A 23596-nucleotide genomic window follows, 5' to 3' on the forward strand; every position below is an offset into this window, starting at 1 on the left:
CACTAAGTACGACATTTTGCCATGTGCTATTTAAAATCACTGTACATTGAAAAATGTTTTATTTCCAACAGCATTTCAGTATTGTCCTACGCATTGCCAATTCTATATACCTTCAGGTGCTAGAATCCTGTGTTTCTGATAGCTCTTGGAAGTAAATCAACTGGCTTTGTGGATGAGGGTATTAAAGGATCACTACTGTGGTGAAGTTTCCACCTCTGTAGAAGAGGTTGGCACAAGGAAACATTTTAAATTAGTTCACATATAAATGCAACAGACAATGTCCAAGCCCCAATGGCACTGGTTTTTCCAAGTGGGAACAGCGGGTTTCCAATAGCTGCTTGTAGTACAGGAGTTAGTATGTGATGAGCTTCACCTTTGTGAATTTTTCTTCCCTTATCTAAACACAAAACCCATTCTTTGATTTTCCAGTTCAGTTAACACTTGCTGCCTTCTGAAGGAAGTTGCTAATTGATAATTAATTAGCACCTCAGACATTTAATTTCATCCAATTCTAGAACCCACACTAGATAGGGCACCAAAATTTCACATATGGACCTGATCACATAATATATGCCTACAAATTATTTGTAGTTTCTTTTTGTGTGATACCCTTGATATAAAAAGAAAATGTTGAATACAAGTCAAAGCATGAATGTTCAAGAATATGCTTTTAATCTCTGTTGAATGTTATACATAACTTCTTTCTCAAAGGGAACTCCATTGTAGGGTACAATCATACTGGAATTATACGGAATGTGCGTATGATTGTCAAAATATTAAGCCCTCTTCAAATCTGTGTGAAGGAATTGCTAATATGCTGATGACACCAGGTTTTCCTTCTTGCAATGCAAGCCTTATCTTCCAGTTTGAGAACTAGGCAATGTTTGAAGATGGTAAATAAAAGCAGAGCAGAAACAGTCTGGGCAGGAATAAGGTGACTGATGGTACTTCCTATATGCTGGTAAATTCTGTTACTAATAGAATTCTGCCCCTCCATTATGCTTCACATTTGGGGGTTGTCATGTTGGCTTACAAACCAATGACAACACAGAATGCAAGATGTCAAGTTACTTTAAAAAGTAGAAAAAAGGAGAAAAATACATTCAAACATAAAACGAGGAGTTTAAGTTCCTTTTGCAAGGCCTGTTCACAGATTTCAGGCAAACCAAAAGCTGGTTCAACATATCTATCCCTAGAATGCTTTGTCTTTAGGGAAATATCTTCACTCACCTTGAATCCGTATTTAGCATAATAGTCCCAAAGAGTATTTTGACTGCAGCTTTTTTTCTTTCTGCAGCTTTTTTTTTCTAAGACCAAGCAGTGTAACATTGGTATATCATTTCTGGGGTGTCGTGTGGTTTCCAGGCTGTATGGCCATGTTCTAGTAGCATTTTCTCCTGATGTTTTGCCTGCATCTGTGGCTGGCATCTTCAGAGGATCCTCTGCTGTGAGAACACAGTCATGCAACCCGGAAACCACACAACGCCCCAGTGATTCTGGCCATGAAAGCCTTCAAAGATTCTATATTATTTTTATTTAAACTAAACATTATCCATCCCCATCAACACGCAAGAACAGTTTAAGATTTTGATTCGCCTTTCATATAGCTTGTTTTCTAAAACACCACCACTTCACTTCCCTCTTCCAAATGTAATCCATCACTGGAAATCAGATCCTGCCTTGTATTGAATTAAATACAGCCAGACTGGGTCCATGTGTCTTACTATCAATTCATCAGACGGAATCAAAGCAATACAACTTCCATACCTGTGGAACCTGTACCTGTGTTCACCTGCCTACATCTGACAAAATATGTCCTCTCTAAGAATGTTCTAGGTTCTTCAGGCAATTTATAGTATTTTATCCTGAAAGTTAGCAGAGTCACCCTGGAAGGCATGACAAATTCCTAGAAAAAATATCTCCATGGTAACTTCCAGAGGAAGTTATTCATTCCAACAGGGTTAGCTATTTATTCAAGTTTTGACGATTAAGTTCAAAAGTATGACCTGGCAGATACTGGGTTCATACTGTATTGTACAAAACTCAGAATGTCTTTATTTACCTCATTCACATTATTTTTGACTTCATAACTAGCTCATTTTAGTAGTTTTTCAACAGATATTAAGCCACGGGAGCTCATACAGGCATGAAAGAGAAGCACACAGCTGTGATACTTGTCCATGAATTTGGAATTCATTTCTGAAGCTAAGGATAAATGAGAACAAAGGGCTGAACACAAGGTTTCCTTCTGCAGATTGCAGTACTTTTCCACCCTCTGTAGCTCTGCATCTGATGAGCTGTATTGAAATGGGGGTATTTTGCTCTGATAAGGGCACAGTAGGGAGGGAATAATTATTCTCCCCAAGTCACCCAGCCACCAAAGAACCACAAAAACCAGCTTTGGCTTTCAGAGAGCTCCAAGGGCTATAGAGGGAAGGAGCAAAAATCACAATGCAACCTTAGATTAAATCAAAATAATACTGAAAGCAAAGGGATATAACGATTCGAGCACTGGGGTATGACTCTGGAGACCCAAGATCTAATTTCTTTCTTGGCCATGGAAACCTACTGGGTGCCACTGGACGAGGCACATACTCTTAGCCCAACAAAACCCCTGTGATAGGGTCAACTTCAGTATTGCTGTAAGTCAGAAATGATTTGAAGGCACACAACAACAAATGAAAACAAGACACAAGCTACCTATTGAAATAATATTCTACTTCAAATGGCACATGTGTTAGCTGAGATATAAAAAAAGAAACACTGCATTCTTTAATTATGAATATATTTAAATTTGGGGAAAAGATTTCAAACTATCAGCATCGTGTGGTCCTAGGACCACATTCCCAGAAAAGCTGTAATTCAAATTAGTTGCCAAAACGGTTTTCTGGGCAATTAATAATGATATACAAGTATACCTCAATTAATGAGTAGATGCATTCCTAGAGGTAAATTCGGTACCAGAGGCAGAAATAACATGGAAGAGTTCATATACTACAAAAATGAAAATCAGTTCATCAAGTTTCAGCAAACTTTGTATTCAAAACTAACAAAATACACATGTGAAATGAAACAACTTGGCTTGGTAAGCCTTGCATAAAATTACAAACCTTCTGGATACCACCTGAAAGCTTGTTCCAAAGTACATCTAAGGATTTCCCTCTCTTTCACCAGCTTCTACCACTGTAATAATTACCACTTGGTGGCCATTCTATGCATTTTAACATGCAAGGGATAGCAGGTGAAACAGGTGTTTCCTTTTTTCCTTCCCCCCTCTGCTGCACACTCAGTAAGGGATTCTCAAGGCAACTGCTGTTTACTTTGCCGGTTGTAGTCAGCCACAAAAAGCTACAGTAGAACTGATATAGGAGAATTCCATTGTCTCCCACCTCACATTAACTGCATTCTTTAACTGCCTACTGCTACAAATCAATACCAGATGTCTTGTGTTTGTCCAGGCCTTCTTCACCATCTTCCCAATGCAAATGCTGCTACATGCCATCTTGTCACAGCATGAGAAGGGGGGGGGGGGGGGGAGAAGCATAAAAAGATATTATGAAAAGTAGCTTCTTTGTCAAGTTTTGCTAACTGAGGTATAGGCCTGCTCTTGATGCCCACTGTGTCACGCCTGAGGCCTCATAGTAAGCCTTATTGGATCAAAAGTAATCCTTCTCAGTGTGTTTCTGCTTCCCTGGAAACATGGAAGGATATGAGATACCATCAAGTGCTGTGATGAAAAGTGAGGAACAGAAGTGTATGACATGTGTGGAATTTAAAACGTGCAGGAAGAAAGAAAATGCAAAACACTTCTGGTATACATGCTCAAATTCACTGAGCTATACACTTACAGTTATACATAATTTTTAAAATGTGGGCCCATTGTGGAATTGACACCTTTGGGGCACACATATAATGTATTTTATTCTGAATCAAGCTTAAGGGTAGCCTGTTCTGATTTTGAACAGAGTAATACACACAGAGGTGAAATGACACAAGAAGCCAGGTAATCATGAAGCTAATTCCTCATCTTCTCAGAGCGGCCTTAGCAGAAACACTTTGAAAACACTAAACAGATCAGTATACAAAATATAAGGTGACTGAAAACAAACAAGTAAAAGCAAAAACATCTAGAAAAAAAGCGACAAAGGGCCCATGGATTCAAACTACAGCAAAAAATAATCCATCTAAACCTTAGGAAACATTTCCTAATAGTAGAATATGCTGCTTTGGATTGCGGCAGAGTTTCCTTCTCTAGAGATGATTAAACACAGACTGGGTGGCCATGAGTGCATGTGTATTCCTGGATAGCCTAGATGGCCCTTGTGATCTGTTCCAGCTCTATGATTTTGATAGCCTGAAAGGTGCGGGAAAAGACTAAACAGAAAGTAGTTTATACAGAATCAGTATACATGAGTTTTAATGAAGACAGATGAAAGTAGGTAAAAAAGAGAGCTAACGTACATTTACTGACAACAGGTCCCCCATCCCCAAAATTAGCTGATAAGGAAAAAATAATCTCTGCTAAAGTTGACATCAAAATTCATTCTGTTGTTTTTGTAATATCTGATCATACTCTTCTTCATGATTGATTGATTTGTTTGTTTTATTACAATATACCTGTCATTTCCTGCCCTAAGAACAAATCAAGGCTTCAAAACTAGTACAATGAGTATTATCTTTCATTTCTCATAAACTGTCAGCTCCCTGTGATCAGGTGGCATAGAATAGATTGCAGCAGACAAAAGACTTCTTTGCTTCTTGTACTTTGGGCTTTCAAAAATATTAATCTTTAAATTAAATCAATAGTTTGGAAAGGAATACATGTGTATTCAACAATTGAGAAGTGAACTTACCAAGGAGTGGAGCTGTTTGTGTGACAGAAGCTGGTACACTAGTCGAGGCTGTAGGCGGTTGAGCAGTTGCATATCCTTCGGAAGCATCCTCATCTTCAGCACCTCCTCTAGATCCGGTAACTACAGTTTGAATGGGATTCCTCACATTAGAGCCTGTTGTAGTGTCCTCATTTATACTGGCTACAGTAGCTAAAACATAGCGATGTTAATAGGAAAAATAATAAGTGGAGCAAAGACCTCTAACAATTTACAAATTATACTTACAATTCGGGATGTTTACTCCTGCAGAAGGAGGGACAGAGACAGGAGGAACTGAAACAGGATTCATAGGAGGTGGTGGCCCAGGAGGAAGAAACCCTATGAAAACAAAAATATTAAAGAATAATTTCTACAAACAGAAATCTATAACATTTCTACTTAAAAGAAAATATCTCATCTGGTGTACGTAGGGAACAATTCATAATCTTGGGAAGTCAATGAGAATAGTTACTACACCTGGTGGTAAATGCATTGGATTGAAGCCAGGTCTCAAAAATGGTGGAGGTGGTGGAGGAGGAACTCCAGGACCAAATCCAGGAGGTGGCATTCCTAGTGGAGGGGTAAATGTATGCGGCTGAAGTGTACCAACCATTGGAGGGCCAGGCTGATGTGGTGGAACCTACAACCAAAGAGAAAATATTTAGTCAACACTTAATCCTACAGTTATGTAAGCCACCAATACTCACAATACTCACTATACCTCCCATAGTTAATGCTATTTTTTAAAACAAGCAGTATTTTGTGTGATAAAAATAATAGGTTAATAGTTTTAATGTGAACATGTTCCAAGTAAGTTATAGGCTGCAATCCTGTACACTCACTGGAAATAAAAGCCACAGAATGCAATGCACTGATATGCCCAGAACTGTTATTGTTTAGCCTTTCCCACCAAATCTGTACTTCTCAAACCTCGTGTCCCCACAGACATTGAATTATTACCCTTCTTACTACAGACATGATTAGAATGGCTAAAAATTATTATAATAGACAATTGAGGGAGGGCTACTCTGTAGAATAGTTTTCCAGACTTTTCATGTTGCCCACATGCTTTTTAGACATGCATCCTTTCACAACATGGTAATTCAGTTTTACTAGCAAACTACAGTTGATTCTTGTGTAATTTCTATAACCGCTCCATGTGGTTTATCACAAACACCATTATCTATTGATTTTCTTTCCTTTATTAGAAACCTGTCCATTTTAATTATAATTACGGTCTGTAGAAGCAGCACTCCACTTCTGTACTGATTAGATCTCACTAGAGGTTTTTAAACAGAGTCTGAATGGTCATCCAGGGGTGCTTTGATTGTGCATTCCTCCTGACTGAAGGAGATTTGACTGGATACCATTTGAGTTTTTCTTCTGATTCTTTCTTTCAATTCCCACTGCAGGCCCCTCCCTAAAATCCTTAATTGTTCTCACTCTCCTCCTCCTCTTCCCCCCACCTTCTAGGAGCACTGCCTTTGCGGGTGAGACAGAGAGCCAAGGATGAGGAGGATGGTGGGGGCTTTGGCTCAGTCACCACTGCTATTGCTCCCACTGCTGCCCCCTCCTCCTCCTCCAGGGGTGGCTGACACACTCCCTCCAAGCTGCTGCCATGCAGTCTTTGTTTGTGGGGCAGGGGAAGGGGGGGGGGCATTTTTTCATGGCACAGCTATAGATTGCAAGTGACACACTAGTGCAGGGGTCCTCAAACTTTTTAAACAGAGGGACAGGTCACAGTCCCTCAAACTGTTGGAGGGCTGCATTCTAATTTGAAAAAAACATGAATGAATTTCTATGAACACTGCACATATCTTATTTGTAGTGCAAAAACACTTTAAAACAATACAATAATTAAAATGAACATTTTAAGAAATATAAACTTAATAGTATTTCAATGGGAAGTGTGGGCCTGCTTTTGGCTGATGAGATAAGATTGCTGTTGTTGTTGTGTGCTTTCGAGTCGTTTCAGACTTAGGTTGACCCTGAGCAAAGGCCGGGTAAATAACCTTGGAGGGCCGTATTCGGCCCTCGGGCCTTAGTTTGAGGAACACCCAGTTTAGAAAACTTTGCTCTATATTTTTTTAGGGCTACAACTGGACACATTTCTATGGCAGTGGGATTGCATGTTTCTATGTCTATGGTAGTGGGATTGCATGTTTCTATGGGGGTCCAAATATGTACAAGTCAATGATCTTTTAGCAATGCCAGTACCAATGAGACAGTAGGGGTACCATGCTTATGTCTATTCTCCTTGAGACCAAAAAGAATTTGTCACATTTTCTAAGGTAACAATTCCAGAGGCACAGGTGGTCAGAACCAAGTATCAACTAGGGTCAGGTATAATGATCATATCCGTAGCATGATCTAAAGCTGTTATTATAATCTCCTAAAGCATGTCTTTTAGTCTTTATAATCAATTTCTAAGTATTTGAGGGGTGAACACATCCTAATGTGAGCAATATGCTCATTTCCCAAGCACATGATCCAGGAATAACTGCTTCTGAGATCTTTCTTGAAGATCCATTTGGTGCCATCAAATATTTAAACTGATACCCCCAGACAGGCCCGTAGCCAGGAATTTGATTCGGGGCGGGGGGGCGGGGGGGGGGCTGAGTCTGAGTAAGAGAGGCTCTACCCTAGCAAACCCTAAATTACATATTCTGCCTTTGGAGGCAGCATATTAATAGCATAACTAACTTCATTATAACGTAGAAGAACTGTTTAATAATAGTGATAATGAAAATGATAATAATAATAATGATAATAATAATAATAATAATAATAATAATCAAAAAGTAGGGCACTGAACCAAGCCAATGCTGGATCTGAACCAAACTTGGCACATAGAGCCAACGTGCCTAACAGTGCATACAGGTAGGGAATGGGGAATGATTGCCCTTTTCAAATGGTAGTTGTTGTTTACTGGATCCGGAAAGCACTGAAGGCAGCCAACATCATATCTGGATCAAACATGGCCAACTGTGCATACAGAACAGGTGGGGATTGGGGGTGACTGACCTTGGATCTGGGAGTTGCAGTGCACCCTTATCCAGAGGGCACTGAACCAAGCCAACGCTGGATCTGGACTAAACTTGGCACATAGAGCCAATGTGCCCAACTGTGCATAGAGGCAGGGATTGGGGAATGATTGCCATTTTTCAAGTGGGAGTTGTTGTTTACCTGGACCCAGAGAGTCCCAGAAGGCAGCTGACGGGCTTGACACACTCCACCCAGCCACAAGTGTGGCAAAACTTCAGTGCATGGGAGCGAAGGCCTATTGCGGCCTACGAATGGTCTGTGGTGTGGCGGCATCCTCTGGGCTGTCGGTGCACTCCCCTTCCTCTCCTGGAACCGAAAGCTGAAACCAGGGCCACCGAAAAGAAAAGAGAGTGCACCGAGGGCCCAGGTGCGGACAAGGAATCCATCATGCCATGTACCAATAAGGTCTTCTAGCGGACCACCCTGAGAATTTGGGAGGGGGGGGGGTGCTGAAGCCCTTCAAGCCCTCCCCCTCCTTGGCTACATGCTTGCTCCCAGATCACCAAACATAAAACCAAGCCATAAAAGAGTAATCAATATCCATTCCACAGTCAAACACAGCTATTCATCAAAGTCTTGAAAAGTATTGTCAACTCAATACTACTATAATGGGCAAAAATAACTGAGATATGGCACTTATACATGACTATTAAAGAAGAGTTTACTTAACAGCTGCTCAGCTCTCGAAGGCCCTGAATGATATACTACACAGGCACAAGTTACTCACATGCGAGACACCGAAACAATGAAGGAAAAATAGAAATTTCCACTAAAGATATTTGAAGGTCATAACTGCTTCAGTTTAGATACTCTACCAGAAGAAGAAGAAGAAGAAGAAGAAGAAGAAGAAGAAGAAGAAGAAGAAGAGGAGGAGGAGGAGGAGGAGGAGGAGGAGGAGGAGGAGGAGGAGGAAGAAGAAGAAGAAGAAGAAGAAGAAGAAGAAGAAGAAGAAGAAGAAGAAGAAGAAACAACACTGCTGGCATCATAAACTGGACGCAGGCAGAACTGGACAATTTGGACAGAAAAACAAGAAAACTCATGACTACTCATAATTCACTACATCCTCGCAGTGATGTTGACCAGCTCTATCTGCCTAGAAAGTCTGATGGCAGAGGACTTTTACAAGTAAAACAAGCAGTCGAAGAAGAAAAACATGCCCTGGCAGAATATGTCAAGGAAAGCCAAAAATCTGCTTTAATTGAAGTTAGTAATCGGAAATTTCTCAAAGCACAGCAGGCAAAGAACCAGTACAAGAAAACTGCACTCCAAACCAGAGCTGACAGCTGGCACAAAAAAGCATTGCATGGGCAATTCCTTGACAAAATTGAAGGAAAAGTTGATAAGGAGAAGACCTGGTTATGGCTCATGAATGGAACACTGAAGAAGGAGACAAAAGGCCTGGTTCTTGCAGCCCAGAAGCAAGCCATCAGAACAAATAAAATTAAGGCCAGGATTGAAAAATCAGCTGATGACCCAAAATGCAGACTGTGCAAGGATGCTGATGAAACCATGGATCATATCCTCAGCTGCTGCAAGAAAATCGCACGAATGAAATACAAACAAAGGCACAACTCTGTGGCCCAAATGATTCACTGGAACTTATGTCACAAGTACCACCTGCCAGCAATAAAGAATTGGTAGGATCATAAACCTGCAAAAGTAGTGGAAAATGAACACACAAAATACTGTGGGACTTTCGAATCCAGACTGACAAAGTTTTGGAACACAATACACCAGACATCACGATTTTGGAAAAGAAAAAAGTTTGGATTATTGATGTCGCCATACCAGGTGACAGCTGAATTAATGAAAAACAACAGGAAAGACTCAGCCATTATCAAACCTCAAAATCGAACTGCAAAGGCTCTGGCATAAACTAGTACATGTGGTCCCAGTGGTCATTGGCACACTGGGTATCGTGCCAAAAGATCTCAGCTGGCATTTGGAAACAATAAACAGTGCTGATACTGTGCTGATATTGTGCCTCAATTTTTTAAAATTACACTTTATCAGGATCAACCAGTAAAAATGTAGTTTTTATCAACTAAAAATCACATCGATGCCCATTACAAAATATATTAACTGTGTGAATTCCACAGAACATGGAATGAATTTTTTCCCTTGAGTAAAAAGAGGCACCACATTTTCAAATGAAAATATCTAAGAAAAATGGAAAAAAGAACAAAACTTACCTGTGGTGGAGGTAATGCCATTGGTGTAGGTATTGGAACAGGCATTTGAACAGATAAAGTTTTAGATACAGGCAATGTTTGTTCATTATGTGTCGTGTCTCCACCTCCTGCACCACCATTTTGGGCTACTTGGTTTTCTGATTTTTTTGGAATTCCTTTCCATTCTGTAGGAAAGATACAAATAATTAAGAGAATGTAAATATTCTGTATTTTAAGTCCCCCCTCCCTACAATGTATTGATGTTATGTTCAAATTAAGCCAAATATCTTTAAATGTTTTAAATAAAATAATTTTAAAATAATTGTATCGGTTTACCTCAAAAAAGTAACAATACAAAATAGCAAACATAACTATGTCATGATATCAAATTCTAAAAAAAAACTTCCCTCAAAGCATCATTAATTTTCTGGCACAATCCAAATACATTTTTCTTTCTTCTCTAGCCACTAAATCTTTAATTTCTAAAATATAATCAATCACAGATCATGTAAGAAATCTTCCTATGCTGAAACCTAGAGAAAAGATGCTATATTTACAAAAGCAATGAATAGCTGCTGCTCTCTCTCTCTCTGTCTCTCTGTCTCTCTCTCTCTCTCTATATATATATATATATGCACTGTGCATAATGAGTACCTTAAAAACAAAAGAACCAATGAACGAAATCACACCAAATTTGGCAACAAAACGTCTCACTACACAAGGAGTGACCATCACTCAAAAAATTATGATTTTGTCATTTGGGAGTTGTAGTTGCTGGGATTTATAGTTCACCTACAATCAAAGAGCATTCTGAACTTCATCAACAATGGAATTGAACCAAACTTGGCACACAGAACTCCCATGACCAACAGAAAATACTGGAAGGGTTTGGTGGGCATTGACCTTGAGTTTGGAAGTTGTACTTCACCTACATCCAGAGAGCACTGTGGACTCAAACAATGATGGATCTGGACCAAACTTGGCACAAGCACTCAATAGGCCCAAATATGAAGACAGATGGCATTTGGGGGAAATAGACCTTGACATTTGGGAGTTGTAGTCACGGATTCACAGTTCACCTACAATCAAAGAGCATTCTGAACCCCATGAACAACAGAATCAGGGCAAAAATCAGAATCAGGCCCGTACCTTGGGAAATCTGACTTGGCCACGGTAGTCCACGCTCTGGTTACATCCCGTTTAGACTACTGCAACGCTCTCTACGTGGGGTTGCCTTTGAAGACAGCTCGGAAGCTCCAACTAGTCCAACGCTTGGCAGCCATGATTTTAACAGGAGCGGAGCGCAGGGAGCATACAACCCCCCTGTTGCGCCAACTCCACTGGCTACTGATCTGCTACCGGGCTGAATTCAAAGTGCTGGCGTTGGCCTTTAAAGCACTAAACGGTTCCGGCCCAAGCTACCTATCTGACCGCATCTCTGCCTATGAACCCACCAGGACTTTGAGATCTTCCGGGGAGACCCTGCTCTCGATCCCGCCTGCTTCTCAAGCTCGGCTGGCGGGGACGAGAGATAGGGCCTTCTCGGTGGTGGCTCCTCGGCTGTGGAACGCCCTTCCTACGGACATTAGACTAGCACCATCTCTAATGGTATGCCGCAAAAAGGTGAAGACCTGGATGTTTGTGCAGGCGTTTGAGTAATTTAGTGCAATCTGGTAATGGAACATAGGAATGGAACAATGGACGACGAACCTGGACTACGCTTGGATGATGAGAAGATTGGGTACGGTTGTTTTTTGTAATAATTGTGCATTGTAATTGCTTATTGGTAATTTATGGATAATGTGTTAAGTCAATTGTTATATGTTGTATGGAACCACTGCTGTTTCTACTATTGTTTACTGTTTGTGAACCGCTGTGAGTCGCCTTCGGGCTTGAGATACAGCGGTATATAAGCAAAGTAAATAAATAAATAAATAAACTTCCCCCACAGAACCCCCATGACCATCAGAAAATACTTAAAGCCATCCAATCCAACTCCCTTCATCAGAGCAAGAAAAAGTAATCAAAGTCCTCCTGACAAAGAGCCATCCAGCCATAGATAGATAGATAGATAGATAGATAGGTATGATTCACACACACACAGATATAGTATCATAGATTTGAAAGGGACCCCCAAAGAAGGACAATGGTATGTTGCATGTTACAAGGTGGGCAAACCAGACACTCTCCACATCAACACTGACAAAGAAACAGCAAGAAATACTGTTTACCCACAACATAAAGAAATTACAAATATTAGAAACCAACACTTTCTCATTACTTTATTTTCCAGATCAACAGACTGGGCCACAGCAATGTGTGGCAGGGGAGAGCTAGTATCACAATAAATATGTCTGTCATGGTTCCCCTCTAAACCCTTTACACTGAGCTGTAAATTTTACATTTAATGCCAGACCCTTCAGCTTCGTTCATGTGAAGATATCAACATCCTTGGCATACTTCAGCTATGACTAATCTTGCCATTGATAAGACATTTATTATGCAAATTGTATTTGTAAAAATGGACAGGAAAATAATTCATCACTATTGTTAATATGCTGGAATGTGATTATACCTATTACACCTTATTTCTACTTAAGTCCAATATCTGTTTCCACAGGTCTCTTATTTTAGGGCAATGTAACTAGATATGAATCAAATATCCGGTTCATATTATGTCCAACAGGAAAAAGAGCCTTTTAGTCACAGTTGACATTCACGAGGGAGTAAAATGGCATCTGCATATTATTTTAGGATTTTTTTTAAAAAAAAGAAGCACAGTATTACATATTATTCCAAGCTCTAAGATGCACGTCTCTAGATCAGCTAAATTATCTTTGACACACGCTATTTACCAAAACCACTTCTTTTTTCAAAATGCCATTTTTCCCACAGACGTATTTTTCATATTTTTAATACAAGTGTCTTGAAGTCAGGAACAAGTAAGTAGGCAAATAAATGATCAAGAACAATAAAATCACACTAGTATTGCAGTGTGGCAAATATTCTACTATCTTTTCCCCTTAGAAAATGATGAAATTATTTTGATATGTAATACAATATATATCACACAAGTCAAATTGAGAATGGATATACCTGTCATTTTTACTAAAAACTAGACCCAAAACCAGCATCTAAGGTTTTCACCGTTTAGAGAAGCTTATGCTAGCAACTTTGTTTTCTCAGTTACAAGACCCCTTTGTATAAAAACAAAAATAAAAAAATCAAGGCCATTCTTACAGGGGGATCATTCATTCCACAGACAATATTTCTTTTTATACACAGAATATTAAATTCTGGATTCAGCCACATGACCTTGGAGATGTCTATGGACAACGCTGGCTCTTCGGGTTAGAAATGAAGACGAGTAACACACCCCAGAGTCGGACACAACTAGACTTAATGCCAGGGGAAACTTTTACCTTTTATGTGTACATAAACACATATATTCATATACATATCTCAGAGTATGGTTTGAAAGCTTGCTTCCCCTCACCCACCCCACATCAGTTAATTCACTTCTAGTTCAAACATTTTGCGGGGAAAGCTTCTTTGAATGAGAACTGTGTTTCCGAAAACTTCCAGAAACATAATTCTGTGTTCCTTATTTAAACTGAAAAACTGCAGAAGTGGGGGTGGGGGGAGGAAGGGGGGAGGGCCTTCTGTAGAATGTACAAGGTTTGCAAAATTAGGCAATGTTAGGGTTGCTCAGTTTTCCAAAGAGCAATATGTGACAGTCCTTTTGACGATGAAGCCAGCTCCAAGACTGGCTGGGACATCTGGCAGATGTAGGCCTGAGCTGGGAAAAATGACTCATGAGAATTCTCAACCCAAAGAGTAGTTTGCCACTCTCACTGAAAACTGAGGAACGTAGGCAACATGAAAGTGCATGGTACTGGTATTCAACAAGGTTTCTAAAGCTCCCTGCTTTGTTGTAATGTGGGGGAAAGGGCCATCTTAAAGAGTGTGACAGGTGCATGTTTAATTCTTTTCTATTTGCTAGTTTTGTACTACACTTCCTTCTCCCCAACTGGCTTATCTTCCAGTATAGTATAGTTCAGTGTGTCAGAATCTTTTTAGATTTTGGTAAGCACCTCCCATGATGCTTCTCTACTCCAAGTTACCCCTCCCAAAGCAGTTTTGCATCCTGAAAAGCAGCCAAGTGGATTTCCATTTATCACAGTTCAGGTCCAAAGCAAGTAGGCAAAACAAGTGCATTAAAAATACATTTATTGTAAGAATGTTTTTGCCTTTTATATAACTTTTCTAAGGACACACCTTAATAGAGTTTTATAAAGATCTTTCTTACCAGGACTAAGTGTTTCGTTGTCCAGCATTCCTCCTTCACAAAAACTTGGTAAATCTTCAGGTTTAACTTTACCCCATGGTACATAAGTAACACCTAATTCTACATCCCAGTATTGTTTATAATCTGGTTTAATTCCTTTATTCAAAGCCCAGGCAATCTGAAGGAGAAAGCAACAAATATCTTACTCTGTGATTTATTTTTATTTACTATTAAGAAACAGCACAGCAAAATTTGAAAACTGGAAGGATGATACTATGTATAAATGGGACATTGGCAAAAAAACAATATTTATATAACATGAAAAACTCTTTAAACAAATTAAAGGATACTGTGTATAATAAAAGAAACATGTGCAATCTACAGAAAATATCTCCTCATAACAGCTATGTTCCTTGGTTGTCTTTTTTGTCTAAGAGAGTACATAACTCAAAGCAGCCTCTGTACTATCATCAAACAATTGATTTTTTAATCGACAAACGTGAAGGCAAAATATAAACTGGACTCTCATTCCGCTACTGAAGAAAGTAATTAAATATAAAACCATTTACAATGTGAGGAACCACGATGTACAAAGAATTTTAAACAGACCACATGTGGTATATCATAAATTACCAAATTCCTTCAGATGATTCATCATGAATTATCGAATTAGTGTGGGCATATCATAAATTATCAAACTACTTCAGATGGCATATTATAAATTATCAAATTACTGTAGCAAGAACCACAAACCATTCTGCAGGTTACACAATGCTTTGCTGCAACAGAACAGAAACAAACTGAAAGTATCCAGAATGGACTTCACTGAGCAGCAAATAAGGTTATGTGGGTTCAAGTTCATCACTTCTTGGTTTAGATGGACTCCAACCAGGACAAAAGTAATTGTCTCCTTCTACTAAGACAGGAAAGATTTTTCCTCAATTAAAGATATTAGGGCACTTGATTCATTTCATGCCAAGACGACGAAACGGATCAGGATTGGAATGGCCAAGACGACGAAACGGATGAGGATTGGAATGAGAGGATATAGCTCTTTTTAAATTGTTATTGCACTGTCTTTTTTTGTCTAAATGTCTTTTTTGTCTAAATGCACTTAATTGTTTTTGCTTTTGTACTGTATTGATGGCATCAAATTGTGCCGATATGTAGACCGCCCTGAGTCGCCTGCAGGCTGATATGGGCGGGATATAAGTGATGTAAATAAATAATAAGCAAGTTAAGAAGTGTTTTGGTAGTTTTTAAAGAACTTTATTATTTTACAATAAAAAACCAATATCATAATACCTTTATTGATTTCTGATTCACTTTAAAGTTACCACGGCTTAGTTTTTGCAGGGCACGGTTTGCATCCTGTCTCTGCACCATTACAATATAGGCACATCCTCTTGGAGGTATCATCTATTGCAAAAATAAAAATATTGACATTTTATTGAACAAAGAGAAATTATCATGCAATTTAAAAGAAAAAATTGAAGATTTTATCAAAGAGATTATAATTACACTTTAAGGTGTATCTAACACCAAAAAGGTACAAATTAAAGACCACCACGTCTGAAAATTCACTTACTATCTTGTTACTTCTATAAGTTTCAATCTACAAGTCAAACAATCCCCACAATCAAGTAATAACATTAAACAATTACTAGTCATTTTAACCCAGGCCAAAAGGCATACCGTTTTTGGGTCCATTTCTGTCTGACCCCTCATTTTGTTTACCAGAAAGTTACCCATAAGAAGAGTGGAGTTTTCTGTTTCTTTTGTCAGAGATTCAGCCCACTGGCTACAATGGGAAACATTAAAGGCCATTTTAAGGCCTATCTGCACGAAATCTACCTCAGTTGTAGACCCGACTTAAAACTGCAGGCCTGCCAAGTTTCAAAACAATCCACCAATCTACTGATTTTTTAGAATTATTTTAAGTTTTAAACATAACATTTTTAAAAATAAGACCACACGAGAGGGATCTTGTAGTGGCCAGTTGTGTCCATTCAGCCAATCAGAGCATGGACACCACCAGGCTTTTTATTGGTTGAGAGACAGAAACTTCAACTCCCATCATGCTCTGAGAGGAACTTTCAATGATCACCCTATGTTAGTTCCACCGGAAAAGTGAGTTCTAAGGGCCCTCTCTGAATTAGGAGGGAACTTTCCAAGAAAAAAATGGAGGAGGCTTCTTCTGCCAAGGAGACAAAAAGACGCCACAGATGCCTCTGTCTCAGATGTTTTGTGGACTTAACTGTTTACGAAAATATTGTCTCCCTGAATTCATTTAACTGGTCTTTTCGTCTCTCCTTTCCCCTTTTTGTTTTCAGAAATAACACTAAAGTGGCCCTCCAAAAATTACAAATCTTTTCATTAACAGTGATTCAGGTCCAACTCTAAAAATTACTGCTAGCATCTATCAAAATGGGCAACTAAAATGATCAAAGGTTTGGGAGCAAAGCCCTATTAGGAATGGTTGAGGGAGCTGAATATGTCCAGCTTTAGAAAAAGAAGGCTGAAAAGGGATATGACAGCCATGTTTAAATATTTGAAAGGATGTCACATAAAGGAGGTAGAAAGCTTGTTTTCTACTGCTCTGGAAACTAGTAAATGGAGCAATGGATTCAGACTGCAGGAAAAGGGATTCCACTTAAATATCAGGAAGAACAGCCTGAAAGAGTTGTTTGACAGTGGAATATGCTGCCCCAGAGTGAGGTGGGTCTACTTCTCTGGAGGTTTTTAAGCAGAGGCAGAATGCCTCTTGATGGGGACTGCTTTACTTGTATTTTCCTGCATGGCAGGAGGTTAGACTGGATGGTCCTTGTGGTCTCCTTCAACTCTCATGATTCTATGTTGCAAACAGCTCTACGTGGACCAATGAAAAGTACTTCAACTAAAATGTGACATTTTATTGGTTATTGTTGTTTTTCTGTTTCATACTTACATTTATGGATTCAATTGGACCAAACTCTTCAAGAAGACCTCCAACATCCTGCTGTGTGGCACGTTTGTCCAGCTGACCTAACCACAGGGTTGTACTGCAAACTAAGAAGAAAAATACAAACTTTAAACCTATTTCAGTATTAAAACCCAACTCTTTGGGTGTCACTGTCTTTAGAAAGCAAGGTTTTATCATTATTTCATTTAAATTACCTATCTGTTAAGGAAACATTAATTCTTGCTAGAGAATTGAAGCATTTGTGTACTTTACTTATTCTTATAGATAAAACCAAATGATAGTTGTTAGATTTTGATTTGCCAGATGACTGCAACTTGCCGTTAACTTGCAAGCAATATATTTCATGTGCTTTAAGCATGACACAGTATTCTGAGTAAACAGGAGGTATATCTTGAAGCTTAATTCAATCTGACATTTAATAACTGATCTGACAATGTAGTCAAGAGTTCTCACAGGAATGAGAATGGAAGACAGTGCAATCTATCATCTTTCAATGGCTTGATCAGTTTTCTTGATGACTGCAGTAGAAAGGTGTCATTTTGTCCATACATCATACAGAGATGATGAAAGAAACAAAGTTCTCTTTAACTCCTTTTTTTACTCAAATAGGGGCCCACCTCTGATCAATAAATACCAGGTGCATGGTCAAATCTGCAGGAGCATTCAGGAGCACAGGAATAAGAATGATTTAATCTTTATGTATTAGAAGCTGCTCATCTTAAATTTACCTAGTTTTCCCAAGTTCAAATCTTATCAGATCCTCATTGTAAAGAAAAGACAACAATCAAGAATGGAAATAAACATTAATATTGCCTATTCCTGCTAGGAGAGACAAAAATCATACTCACCACTAACAGTTTCTGGTTTAATTGGGGGAAGACCTTTCCCTCTCCGCTCTCTCTCCTTCTCCCTCTCCCGCCTTTCCTGGGACCGTGTCCTAGGAGAATGGCGACGCCTATCCCGAGAGCGAGAACGAGAGCGACGATGGCGGGATCTTCGATTTCGAGAACTAGAACGTGACCTTCTCCTTTTGGGTGACCTTATGTTTAATCAAAAATGTTGAAATACAAGCAAGCATAGTAAGTCAGTAAAATATCTCACTGACTGCCAGTGAATTATTTCCATATCAAAACTTGCAATTATTATATGAAGAGAGAAATCTTTCAATCACGGCTTGAGGATGTAAGAAATCCTGATAAGCCCAGCCCAGCTTTTACATGTAACTATGTGCCATCTATTATTTCTGTGTTGAGACTGAGATAACACATTTGATGCCCCTTCATTTTGAGAAAACGTTGAGTAAACCTCTTCTTTCTTCAAATTTGTCTAGTAATCAACTTAAACTATTTTGTAGAAAGAATCATGTTATAATGAAACAAATATTGTAATATATTGATGCTTTTACAATATTAAATTTCTAGGATGTATATGACTCTTTCTTGAATACTCTTTTATGAACAGCCAAAGCCAAAAGGTAGGAAGTCTTCATCACAAGATATCTCAAGTTAATCACTCAACATAAATGTATTTTCATATTACTGTTTTATCTGAAAGTAGAAGAGACACCATCTCTGACACCTGGCCTAGCTGCTGCTAAAAGACCCATCATCTTCCTTTCAACTGCCACTTTTCTAGCTGCAGAATAATAAGAGGAGCAGCCAGGCACAGCTCCATAATGATATCACGCCACAGCTGCTGTTGAACCCACTCTCCTCAACCCTTTCGCAAAGCCTGTGTGCATGAAATGCCCAATTAACTATTAGTAAGCTACTGTGGAAGTTTCTGGTTTGGTCATGTCAGAAACTGCAAATCGCTTCTGGTGTGAGAGAATTGGCCGTCTGCAAGGACGTTGCCCAGGGGATGCCCGGATGTTTTTGATGTTTTACCATCCTTGTGGGAGGCTATTATTATTATTATTATTATTATTAAACTTTATTCGTACCCCGCTAGCATCTCCCTAAGGACTTCTCTCATGTCCCCAAATGAAGAGCTGGAGCTGACAGAGGGAGATCATTTGCGCTCTCCCCAGATTCGAACCTGCGACCTGTCAGTCTTCAGTCCTGCTGGCACAGGGGTTTAACCCACTGCGCCACATGGGGGCTGCTAGTTTCTGGTTATAAATGGTAAATAAAAAATATCAATATAAACATATACAGTTTGTACTTCTTACCTAGATGCAGATCTAGATCTTGATTTTCTATGGTCATGTCTCTTTACTTCTTGAACAGGTGGATGATCCATTTCCACTTCCTAAAACATTTACCAAGGATTTATTATAATTGGTATTGTGTCCTTTCCTCTGTTAGTTACAATTTTTAGTTACAATTTTTAACAATTAGATAGCTAAAGAGTTTGAAATGACAGTTAAAAATCAACACTCATTCATATGTATCAATTGTTTCAGATTATTAAAATATTTCCAGAAAAAGACAATTTAATTAAATTGTTAAAAGTAAATGTTAGTCCTAATAAATTGTAGCATGTTAGCCATGTAACTGAAACTGAACACACCCACATGACTAAATCATCATATATTTGTTGCCATACTTGATCTATAATTGGGAATCTTTGTTTGCCCATCTGCCTAATACAGAATGCTGCAAACTGAAAACATCCACACTCAATGAAAAATAATTAAAAGAAACAATAGGTATTGAAGATGACCCAGTACAGAGATAGATTTACTTATATTTTTCATATAATTTATACTCTTATCTATATAAATATCTAATTAACAATTTTTAAAGAAACTGTAAAAAAGAAAACAGTATTAAAAGCAAATGAGCTAGCGAGCCATCCAGTTATGTAAGAAAAGGTATCAAGAAATACTTCCTTCAGGAAAAGCCCACCATAATCCTATCATGTATTAGGAAGAGAACGTCAGAAACAGTATCCTCATATCTGTCATACTTCTTTAGGAATAATCTCAAAAGGGCTTTGCTGTTTCTGTTAACTGCTGTCGAGCCAACTTGAACTTGTGGCAATCTTATGAATGAGAGACATCCAAGCCACTGCTTTCATCTACAGCTCTGCTTGAGTATCGTGGACCCAGGGCCCTGGCTCCCATGATTAAGTCTATCCATCTGAAATAAGGTCTTCCTCTTTTCCTACTAACTTTACCAAGCTTTGTCGTCTTTCCTAGTGAGTCATGTCATCTTGTGATAGATCCGAAGTATGATACTCTCAGTTAAATCATTTGGCTTCAAGAGTTCAGCTTGATTTGCTCAAGAGTGCCCTAAAACGCATTTATTTGTCCAAGTTATCCATAAAACCTTCTCCAGCACCACATTTCAAATGAGATGATTTCGTTTCTATCCATTTTCTTCATTCTCCAGCTTTCATTATCACATACAGAAATTGGAAATATCATGGAGTAGACCATTCTCACTATAGTATTCAATTACAGATCTTCATATTTCATGACAAGATTCGATTCCTTCATAGTTGCCCTTCCAAGTCGCCATCTTCTGATTTCTTGACAGCAGCCTCCATTATGGTTAATAAATAAGCTAACGGATGGAAAGACCATCTTCATCATCTACTCTGAAGTCATGTAAATCATCTGTGGTAATTAGTTTAGTCCTCTTAATGTTGAACTGTAAACTTGCCTTTGCATTTTCTTCCTTGGATTTCGTTCCAAGGCCCTATCTAAACTGCCATATAATGCAGTTTGGAAGTGTTTTACATAGAATCATAGAGTTGAAAGAGAACTCGTGGGCCATCCAGTCCAAAACCTTGCTAAGAAGCAGGAAAATCTCATTCAAAGCAGCCCTAACAGATGGCCATCTAGCCTCTGTTTAAAAGCCTCCAAAGAAGGAGGTTAATGAAAACTCATATAATGTGGTTCAATGTAGTTAAATTGCATTATATGCCAGTGTAGATGGGTCCCAAGTCTTCTGTATTCCCTCCTAGTAGTGTGGTGTCATCTGCATATTTTCAATTGCTGATGTTCCTCCAATTGTCATACCTCCTTCGACCAGTGTTCATGCCTTTTTCCTCTGAGTCTAATTCTGCTTTATGTATCATATAAAGAACTAAGGGAAGATAAACGCCTACCCAGAAAGGATGTCCATGTTCAAGCAAGAGGTTTCTTCAACTTAACTTTCATGCCACCATGCCACCAGTCAGCTTTATGTTGGCAGCAAGACAGAAACAAGGGAAGCAATATAATATTATATGCCCACCAATGCAATGCTAATCCCTATTGTCACTTCTATTTCTGTAGAACTATTTCAGTCTACTTCAGCTGTAGTGGACACAGAAGAATAAATAATGTGTAGGAAGATTCTCCTAAATTTATGTCATCATGTAACAGTAATATAGCTAGGCTATGAACTGCAATAAAATGTTGATTTGGGCATGATTAATGAATACACAATATGAAAGCGGGATGATACAAATGGAACTACCTATGAAAACTAGAGAGCAGCATCTTATCTCAGAGGCTGTTTTTGTTTTGATAACTCTAACCTGAAAGCTACTCCAGTTTCTCTAATACAAAAGGGAAGTGAACAAAAAATGAACAAACTTTGGTGCCAAAATGAAACCCAAACAGTTCTAAAATATATTTTTAAAAACAGCACAGTTCATTGAGGACATTATGATGGTATTCAGACACTTATACCAGTTGAATAAGCTGCAATAAGAACATTCACTTTGTGTTCCATGTTTTTTTCATTTACTAACACCAAAGAAAGACCAGTGCCACAACGCCCATTCCTATCTCAGTTTATTAAGACAAGATAAAATCTCATTTTTGGTCAAGGACAATATGCTGCAGTCACTGGTGAGGAATGACAATAGATGCTGGTAAAAACACCTAGAGGTTGGGAAAGCCTGAGGAATAGCATAACAGCATATTCCTTCAAAAAAAAAGTTAAAATGTACACCATGAAAACAATTTGAGAACACACAAAATCGTTATACTACATCAAACAACACATTCTACTACAACTTTTGACTGTCAAAATTTAACGTATATTAAACCATGAATTTCATGGAAGTGTGAAAGGGACAGTGTCTCCCTAGAAGTAACATAAGGTACTAGGTTCACAATAATGACTATAAAGAGCTGCTTACCTGTTGATGTGTTTTCTGCATGTGGGACTCACTTTGCACTGGAAAAGGCGACTGGAAAGATTGCTGCACCTGTGATGATGATGGTATAACAGGCTGAGATATGGGAGGAAACTGTGGTGCGGGCAGAAGTCCATAAGTTGGTATCTGTCCATTTGGAGGAAGCGGGACCTTGAAATAAACAAGATATTATCCATTCATCTCAAAGTGAATACAAACCAACAATCTAAATATTAAATATTAAGCACATAACAAAGGAAATTTATTTAAAATGTGTCCAGCACCTGGTGGAGCATCGCATCCTGCTGCATTCCCATCATTCGCTGCTGGAACTGATCAATATTTGGGATCTGAGGGTAAATTGGTTGTTGTATGCCTTCACTCGGGAATCCACTGTGCAAAAGAAATACATTTTAGAAATATTTTCTAAATATAGTATAGTTAAGTGCAGGCTGCGAACAGAGCTCCCTTCTCATTAAAAAATATAAACTGAATATATATTATTCACTTGTTTATCCTAACCACTATTTTCCTCCCCTTCTGTTGCCACCATTTGTCAAATTTTACATGATAAACTCTTCAGAACAGGGCTTGTCTCTTGATATTATACTAGAGAACAACTGTCTACTAATTTTCTGCAGGAAGGCTATAAATATTAAATTAACTTTAAAATATTTTATTTTATTAAACTGATAAAATCAAGATATTACAAAATTAAATAGATGAAAACCATAAAGTCTCTACAGTGAAGTGAATCACATATATAACTTTAAATGTCCACAATACCAGCTAGTAACATCTACTTGTCTGTATCAGAAATCTTACAAGGTTGGTTGAGATACTGAAGAAGACAATGATTCTTCTTTCTTTGAGTCTTCCACTGCTTCTGGCTCATCATCATAGTCAAATCGATCCAACAGCTTATTAAAAAATTAACATCAGAAAAGAGAACAAAAAAATGTCACCAACAATTTAAAAACTGGGTTTGTACATTTGCAACTACTGATAAAAAACCCTAAAGTCTGCCACTATTCAGGAGAGCACCAGAAGCCCGGAATGCCATGCAATTATTTAGTATAAGACTGGAGAAAATATGTTTGTGGAACCCTATTTAGTAGCCCAAAGTCACAAAACTGGGAAGGTGAAATAAGCAATTTTTTTGCCCAAAAGCTGCCCAAACCAG

General features: G+C 38.5%; 1 protein-coding gene across 1 annotated transcript in view; it reads right to left on the bottom strand.

Annotated features, from left to right (window-relative positions):
- The window catches only part of SCAF4 (SR-related CTD associated factor 4), a 69472-nt gene that overhangs the window by 13259 nt on the left and 32617 nt on the right, over positions 1–23596 (bottom strand). Inside the window, 12 exon segments of the mRNA XM_060770437.2 lie at positions 4854–4973; positions 5118–5210; positions 5349–5511; positions 10109–10272; positions 14397–14553; positions 15681–15794; positions 17323–17423; positions 18186–18376; positions 19508–19587; positions 22417–22584; positions 22698–22806; positions 23239–23333. Of these exon segments, the coding sequence (XP_060626420.2) occupies positions 4854–4973; positions 5118–5210; positions 5349–5511; positions 10109–10272; positions 14397–14553; positions 15681–15794; positions 17323–17423; positions 18186–18376; positions 19508–19587; positions 22417–22584; positions 22698–22806; positions 23239–23333 (1555 nt within the window).

This window comes from Anolis sagrei, chromosome 3 (assembly GCF_037176765.1).
Source record: "Anolis sagrei isolate rAnoSag1 chromosome 3, rAnoSag1.mat, whole genome shotgun sequence".
Classification (NCBI taxonomy): Eukaryota; Metazoa; Chordata; class Lepidosauria; order Squamata; family Dactyloidae; genus Anolis; species Anolis sagrei.